The 8,876-nt window shown below is 42.6% G+C and overlaps 1 protein-coding gene across 2 annotated transcripts in view; it reads left to right on the top strand.

The window, feature by feature from the left end:
* The window catches only part of LOC104949786 (serine/threonine-protein kinase PAK 7), a 31,482-nt gene that overhangs the window by 6,436 nt on the left and 16,170 nt on the right, over nucleotides 1-8,876 (top strand). For both annotated transcript variants that reach the window (XM_010776191.1, XM_010776190.1), the window contains exon 2: nucleotides 5,817-6,656. In XM_010776191.1, the coding sequence (XP_010774493.1) occupies nucleotides 5,817-6,656 (840 nt within the window). The remainder of the gene's footprint in view (nucleotides 1-5,816; nucleotides 6,657-8,876) is intronic.

Here is an 8,876-nt window from a genome sequence, read left to right as displayed (position 1 = left end):
TTTTGTGTGTGTGTGTGTGTGTGTGTGTGTGTGTGTGTGTGTGTGTGTGTGTGTGTGTGTGTGGCACAGAGAGAGGGGATGTGGTAGTTGATGACTGTGACTAAAGACTCACGACTGGGAGGAGTTACACATCTGCCTCTGATGTTGTGCATGTGTGTATTTCTTTAAATCTGTCAGGCTACGTACTGTATGTTTCTCTCTGTGTCTAAAATATACATGCATATTTAAACACCAACAATTACTGGAGGAAACATTAGACCAGGGTTGATTTATTTATTTATATTTCAGCTGAAAATTAAACAACAACAATTTTTATGATGAAAAAAGCACAAAAAGCACAAAAGTTGTAGTTTGAAGCACAGTTCTGATTTTTTTAATTTAAGCTAAATAATGGATTGTATAATAGATTAATAAACAAATTAATCAATAATGAAAATACGTGTTAGTTGCAGCCTACAAATAGGTATTAGGACAATAGGTGATGTCAACATTATAATGCATTATTACATCATGTTGACATCATGGTCAACAGAATATTATTAATATCTATTTCATACTTTTTAAAACTATAATAATAATAATAATAATAATACATGTAAGATGCCTTTTAAAAGGTACAATACTTGTTGCTTTACAGATACATGTTAACATTTATAAATAATGAAAACAACACACCTAAAATATAAAACACAACATTAATTACAAATTGAATTAAATGCAAAGTAACTATTGCGTGCCTCTCTTTGTGTGCAGCGATCAGGAGGGTGTTTTTTTACCGCAGTGAAAATGTTGTTTTTAAAAGTAAAAATGCAGAGAAATATGTTTTTAGGTGGAATCTTTTTATGGACACAATCATGTTTAGAATGTTCATGTTTTTAATACATTTTGAAAAAGTGTATTACTGATGACATTAATGTAGCCTGTTAATGTGACTCGTTATCTGCAACCGCGCACAAATACTGGCTTCTAAATTAAGTTTTGTATCAAAGCATATGGCTGTCCAAAATCTGAAAACGTTTAAATAGAAAAGTATTTAGCTTCTTTAAGAGGGTAGCCAGAGAAAATCAAACTTTTAAAATGCTGAATTAAGGGATTTAATTAAAACTGGGGTAAGTTGTATCGTCTCTGGCAGATTCCTCACCAAAGAGCAGTTTCAGCTTCATACTCAAATGAAACAGCAGAAGAGCCATGCAGCAGAGAAGCAGACCTCCCCCTCCTCCCCCCCAGCCTCTCAGCCTTCCCGGGACCCCGCTGTCCAGTGAAGCACAGCCTCCATGCCAGGGTTCTAGCTAGGAGTCACTGGAAGGGCAAGCTCATTAATTATCTCCCCCTCTCTTCCTCCCTCCGTCCTCCCATCACACCCTCCCTTCATTACCAGCAAGGTTAATCCCCCCTTATCTCCCAATGAGCCTCGTTTTTCATGGCTCCCTTTCGACGACACTTCCTCCCTCCCTTCCGTCATCAACCCTTCTCCATCTCTTGCTATCTATGATTCCTCCTTCTCTTCTACTGCAGCTGCTGAGTTTATTCTTCTGCTGTCCTTTTGCTACTTTTGCATTCATCCTATTTTTATTGTCACTTCTTCTACATGTACTCCCCATGTCTTTGTCTTACCAGAGGATCTTCCCATTTCCGTCTTTCCTTTTCTCCTCTCCTCTCCTCTCTTCTTCTTACCTTTCCTTTCCTGTCCCGTCCTCTATTCTTCTTTCCTGTCCTTTCATTTCCTTTTCGTTCCTCTCCTCTCTTCTCGTCTTCTTTCCTTTCCTCTCCTTTCCTTTCCTCGCCCTTCCTCTCCTCTCCTCTTCTTTCCTTTCATGTCCTGTCCTTTCCCTTCCATTAATTTCCTCTCCTCTCCTCTCCTCTCCTCTCCTCTCCTCTCCTCTCCTCTCCTCTCCTCTCCTCTCCTCTCCTCTCCTCTCCTCTCCTCTCCTCTCCTCTCCTCCCCTCCCCTCTCCTCTCCCCTCCTCTCTCCTGTGCTTACCTTGAACATGCCGTAGTGAGTGTAGAGAGTAGATCTATTACAGCTTATCACTAAAGGACAGGCCAACGCGGAACGCCGGTGAAATATGGCTCCTGTCACCGCCGCGCTGAACACGACCCATGCAAAGGACTCGAAGAGCTGTGAGCACAGGGGGGAGAAGGGAGGGTGGGGGGTACGGGGGCCAGTATCAGCCCCCTAATTCAAATTAATGGAAAGATTTTCAGGCTTGATGCTGAACGTTTGACAGTGATTTGGCACACAATTAACCTTCTCTCCCTCTCCCCTCTGCACTCTCATCCCCTCTTCGGTTTCATTTGCTGCCTTCTCTTTCCCACTCCCCCCCCCCCCCTTTTACCTGTCACGCTCCTTGACACAGTCTTATTGATTATGAACTAAATGGAGAAGATTATGTTTTATTAGATAACTGACACTCCCGACTGTTGTGGGCCAATTGAATTAGCTAGGAATCACTGACATCCAAGTATCGTAACATGATGTGACTAAGCATCATTTGAGGCAAAGTTCATATCACCGTTCAGAGGACGTGTGAGGATCATTCCCATGACAATATCAGCACCGATGATTGTTTGTAGCAGTTTTGTACCCATCAGTTAAGAACATTATTGTGACATGAGCATTATTTTGTAAGAAAAATGTGCTTTTGTCCTGAATGTGTGACTTGCGAGCTTGCTCTATGCACTGCGACATCCGTCCAAGGAATGATAGATTTCCACTCACCGACCTGTTTAAAAGACCATCCGTCCTGCAGCCACCGCCTCTCAGCTAGACTTTACTCGCAGCTTTTATAGGCCATTTCACCTTGGGTTCCAGGTCACGGAACCAAACAGCCTATAGCTCTCAAACAGGGGACAGGAACTGGAGTGGTAGAGAGGGAGAAAGGAGAGATGATATATGAAACAGTGTTATTTGGATAGAGCGGTTAGTCCAATTCAAGTTGTGTTGAACCAGAATTTTGGCCAGCCAAGAAAGAATGTTTCACTTTGTATCAAACTGCTACCAAACCATAACATAACGAAATTAGCAAATGTAGGTCGTTTATCTGGTGTGACTCCAATGTTAGCAGTGTGGTTTACAAACTTGGAATAATGCAGGAACATTCCCAAGTTGGAATAAGGGGTGTTTTTCTTGTTTTTCCCTGTCTGCTGAAATGGCTGTGAATGCAGCATTAGTGCCGCATCTTTAGTTCAAACGAGTGTCAGTGTCATGACAGCAAGCGGACGACGTGTGAGGCTGTTCTTTGCACTTTGCTAGCATGCTGATTTGTAGCATGTAATATTTTACACCATGTTCAGCCAGTCAATGTTAGCATGCTAATATTTAAAAATTAGCACCAAAAATAGAGTACAGTAATATAGTAAAAGTTATATAAGTTTTTGTAGATGTAAATCGATTGAACTTATTTGTTTGCTTCTGTAACATAGTGACATTACTATTAACACTCATCATGGTTATATTGTCTAGTGTTCCAACACATTGTGCGTGGTTTGCTACGGGGTGGGACATCTCTGAGCGGTTGACGAATCACAACACCAATCAGAGCAGACTGGGTTTCATACAGAGGGTGACAAGAGGTGCTGCAGTACAGGCAGTATGAGAGGGAAACAAATAAAATGGTCAACATTAAAGCATGTAAACATGTCACAGTATAGGCACGAAATACAAACATGTCGCTGAAAATGTGCATGATTTGTCCTCTTTAGGAGGTGGACCATCATTGCCGTCATGGCAGCAATCTTAAACATCTGCAACGATATGAAACCATCATGCAGAAAGTGATTAGTCCCCTTTGACAGATATGAGTGTCTTGTGTAGAGGAAAAGGAAAACAAGCATTAATACTGCTTTTAATAACTGTAGTAGCCTGGTTGAGTCATAATCTAAAAGATGAGAGGGATGAAAGGAAGGGAGTGTGTAGGCGTCTACATGTGTCCTTGTGTCAGCACAATGTTGCTGAGAGTTGATGATTATCCGACTTTTCTGAGTCCCTGCCTCAGCACATGTGACATAGACAAACTACAGCGGTGACGCGTATGACAGTTATGTGACAGAAAGCGAGGCATTGTGGAAGGGTGTCAAAGAACTCGCTGATGTGACATTTATCATGTCTAAGAATAAGGTTCAGCAAACACCTTCAAAGAAAAGACTAAGAAGTACACATGCCAGGTCAGCCCTCTCAATATTAACACGAAGGGTTTTATCTCTTAGGTGAACATTGAAAAGAATCACACGAGTTGTGGTTAGTTCAAGTCACCACATTCCACATTATCCTATATATCCAAAGTGCTACAAATTGTGATAAGTGTGTCAGGTACATGTCTAGCAATGGATGGGATTATACAGCTGTACCTATGAAAATGGCATGCTGTGTTACAGATAGTTAATTCTTGATTTCAGCTTATTGTAGTCCGTGGTTGCTCTGTTTAAAAAGAAAAAAAACCTAAAACCCAACCCAAAAAATCTAAGACTCAACCCATTCATCCTTATAATATTCTAGGGAATGTCTTATTTTACATTTCAAAGGATTTCCTTGAGGCTTGGGAAAAGCTTCATGAGTTAGCATTGAAAGGTGGGCGGGTAATTTGTGGATAGCGAGCTTAAAACTGACATGAGACCATAAAAACATTTAGGTGCAAAAACAGTAATAGCCTAAAGCTTGACGGGCACTTTCATGAAGCCCACCAAGGATGTAAATCCAGAATGAGAAGTAGTGATGTAAAGGCATACACGGATTTGTAAAACTGAGATTGCGGATAGTGCAACATAAACCAAACTGGATAGATGTAATGCTTGAGGCTGTACTACAAGGACATCGTCGATATATTCAAAAATAAAATTGTGTTAGATCATCACAAAAAGCTCTCCGATAGATTATGTAAGAGCTTAAAATGCACACAATAATCCCTATAGCTCAGCCTCCTCTCAGCACTCAGCAGACAGGCAACGTTTCTATTGTTCTAATGCAGCGTCTCCAGTAATGTCCAAGGTGGAGAGACGAGAAGATAACAAAATAAATAAACCTGTGTCAGGATTTCTATTGTATGGAGGTGGTGATCCTCATTATCCACACCACAAAAACAGCATACTTGCACGCACACCACGCATGCCAGAAGTTGTAGTTCGGAGAGTTCCCCTTTAGCACGAGTCCCCATGACTCACGACACATCCGTGTAAAGGGCTTAGCACAAGGTAGGAGGGGATAAGCAGCACCCCTGATGATCAAGCTGCCTTTGCTTTGAAGCAGATGTGAGCATGTGTGTTCACTCTCTCTTCCTCACTGGCTAGTGTGCGGGCGCACGCTGGTGTGTTCGTGCACCTCACGAGCGTTAAACCAAACGTCACGACTGTTAATGTATCCTGATCAGCCCACTGAAAATGAAGCTAATCTGTTGCGAGGGAAATGGGGCAGAAATTAGCTCATTCAATCCACCACTGGTTTCCTTTTAGCATCTGAGCTATCCCGCCATTTATCTCCATGCATTTCCTTGCTGCATCCCAACTCACAACTAGTGGTTGTGTAGAGCGATGCCTGCTGTGTTTTCAGGTGACAAAGACCGACATTTATTGCAAGCAATGATTGATTTCATACTTGTCAAAAAGCCCTGATACACATGAATTGAAATTCCAGCCTGAACATTAGTTCTTAGTCTCAAGTTGAATCAACAGGAATTTCAATTCATCTCGTTCATTTTTCAGCTATGAATGATTTCACGGAAATTGAATGAACTGCAAGCCATGTATCAGGGCTACCTGCATCAAAGTCTTAGGCAGCAGACTGTTTAGTATGTTAAGTATAAATGTGTTTGTTCTTCTTGTAGACCATTGTTCGAGGGAACCGGCCCCCCAAAGATGCTTCCATCAACGGCCTGCTGGAGGATTTCGACAACATCTCAGTAACGCGATCCAACTCCCTGCGTAAAGAGAGCCCACCGGGCCCCCACCAGGCTGGAGGCACCTCCAAACCCTCGGGCAGTGGTCACCCCAACGCCCCCGAGGAGAACGGATTCAACCATTACTACTCCCGCTACTCCTGTGACCTGGACACTTCCAGCAGGGACTTCTCTCTTGACCCCGGCAAGCCAAGCTTCTCTATAGATGGGGACTGGGCCGCTGGGAGGCACTATCGATTCACCAAGCAGAATGGTCACTCGTACCCCATACGCAGCCCCTTCTACCCGGACGCCATGCCCCAAAAATCAGACTATGGCAAGCTTCCCCCAGACTACCACACCTACTTGGAGAGTAAAGGGCGCTCAGCTGATGAAGTGGCCTCCACGGTGGGGAGTGGTGTGGGCTCCAGTGGGTACTATCGGGCGTCTGTGGGGGGCTCTTCTAGCCAGGACTACCGGGACACTTCAGTGGGCACGCCATCTCGTGCCTCACTACACAGCGAGCAGATCAATTACCCAGACAGTGAGTGGAGCTACGGCGGCCTAAGGGACGAATACGAGAAGCGGCCTAAGAGTTCCTATGTGGCGCAGACTAGCCCCACGCCTGCTATACGGCAGCGGTCTAGGTCAGGATCTGGGCTGCAGGAGCCAAATGTCCCCTATGCTGCCAGTGGGGCTTTCAAGAACCCTGCACAATCACATCCTTACAGCTCCTACACCTACCCCCGCCTTTCAGAGAGTCTCGCTAACTCACAGACCTTAACCAAGGTAACTACACCAACAACAAAGTATGCATTTGAGTAACGAAAAATACATTTCTCCATGAATAAATGTGAAAGGGGCTTTGACAGTTTACTTTAAACAGCTGAGTGTATGGTATAAGCTAAAACATGGTTACAGTGTCTGTCCTCCTGCACTTTCTTTCAAGTAGTCAGTCCTTTTCCTTGTTCTCTCTTCCTCTGTTTCTGGTTGTCTCTCATTTTTGCTCAATGATTGATGGTGGTAGCTGTTAATCTACTCTTCAGGCTCTGCCACATACAGAATTATCGCCCTTCAGTAGTCACTGTCTCTGCACAAAGATCAATTAATGCTCCTGCTGATCATCGACCAGAAAGCTCTGAACTACAGAGAGTTACAGGGACTCGACAAATAGAGGCACAAAGGAACATAGAGAACAAAGAAAGAACTCACATGGCAGGGGGAAAGTGAAAAGGAGTATGAGAAAGTTAAAAAACGAAATCAAATAGAAATCAAATAGAAAAAGCCTCAACATAAAGTTAATTATAAAAAACGTTATAAAATTATTTATTTTGGTAAAACTTCATAATCGAATAAGGTTTTAGGTAGTCACCAGTTGCATATTGTGTTTTCATGGTGTAATTAGCCCAAAAAGAATACCAATGATAATATCATTATATCTAACAATTGGAGTTATGTATACTATTAGCTTGGTGGTCAAAAGAATGATAGCATACAATTTAATATCTAGCAACTTAAGAAAGGTACATTCAGAACGATGAAATGTACATAGCTGTGTGTCATCTGCATAGAAGTGATATGTTGTGTTTTCTTTAGTGATACAGAAAGTGTATTAACACTATTCTGTGTGAAGTTAATAAAGATAGACATGTTTTACTGTTCCATACATCGTGTAGGGGTTACTTCTAACAAAAGTAAATGACCAACTGACATTTCTATCATGTCATGTTTCATAGCTTAGAAATTCCCATTGTGTATGATCACCTGCACTGTAAGTATATCTGCAGTGTGGGTGGAGGGGGCGTGCTGCAGCCTCTGATGTGCTCCAGTGGAGCCGTGGGACAGACTCAGATACCCAGGAGACCCCACACACACGAGCAAATAAACCTTCCACGCATTAGTGGTTGTGTTATGAAATCGTATGTGTCCTGTATAATTTACTCGTGATGATCGTTCATACCAATATTGTTTTCTGAACCTTTTTGAAAAGACGTTAGGTAAGTTAAAAAGTAGTAAGAGGACAACAGTAGAGGGGAACAGCAGGGGAAATGGTCACTCTATGAGGTTTTATTTATGTAAGTTCTTTATATATTCTTTAAAAAGCATTCAGTGTTCCATCAGGCCCATTTTAGAGGTATGTGTACCGCTATCACAACACCCCACCATTCCTCCTTCCCACATGGTGAGACCAGTAGCTGAGAGGAAAACTGAGTTTGCTGATGTAGATCCCAGGGTGCCTTGATGAAAAACCATTTAACCTGCATGCTTCAGTAAATAGCCCCTCGTAGAAAAAAACAGCCACGGAGAATGCAAGAGTAGCGGGATTTGAAGTGATGCAGGGGAAGGTCATTTTCCTTACATATGGTTTATTATTACCACTTTCATAGTCGCCTTGCTCGAGGAAGCACATTTTCTTTGCTGAATGTACTGTGTGTGAAGGGAATGTAAAGATTTAACAGGCTGCAGTCTCATGCTGTGAATGTTGATGCAAAAAAAGGCAGCACTGCTAAAGGATAAGAACTCCTCCAGACTATATTAGGTGTATTGTTAATATCTGATTTGTTGTTCTATTAAGTGTTTTGTCAAATCAAATTAAATATAAGCCACAGTAGAGAGTGGGCGGGAAAAATCAATGCACCTTAATTTGCCTTGTGATTTTGCAGCAGTGGTATAAAAAAACAAAGAAAAACAAGGAGTCATCTGACAGCTTAAGAATCACTCTTTTTCCCGGCTCATGGACTTTGTAACAAACCCACCCCTCTCTCTCTCCTCTCTCATTCTCTGCCTTTTCTTCTCTTCCCCTCATTCAGCCCACTCACACCACTGAAGTAAATCCCTCTTTCTCCCTGCTGTTGTTGGGAGCCGGTGGGGATGTTACAGTAGACAGCACGGAGACTTGGCCACACACACACACACACACACACACACACACACACACACACACACACACACACACACACACACACACACACTCACACACTACACACACTACACACTACACTACTACAC

Source organism: Notothenia coriiceps, unplaced genomic scaffold, assembly GCF_000735185.1.
Source record: "Notothenia coriiceps isolate Sejong01 unplaced genomic scaffold, NC01 NC01_scaffold00016819, whole genome shotgun sequence".
Taxonomy (NCBI): domain Eukaryota; kingdom Metazoa; phylum Chordata; class Actinopteri; order Perciformes; family Nototheniidae; genus Notothenia; species Notothenia coriiceps.
This window is presented reverse-complemented; position numbering and strand designations above follow the sequence as displayed.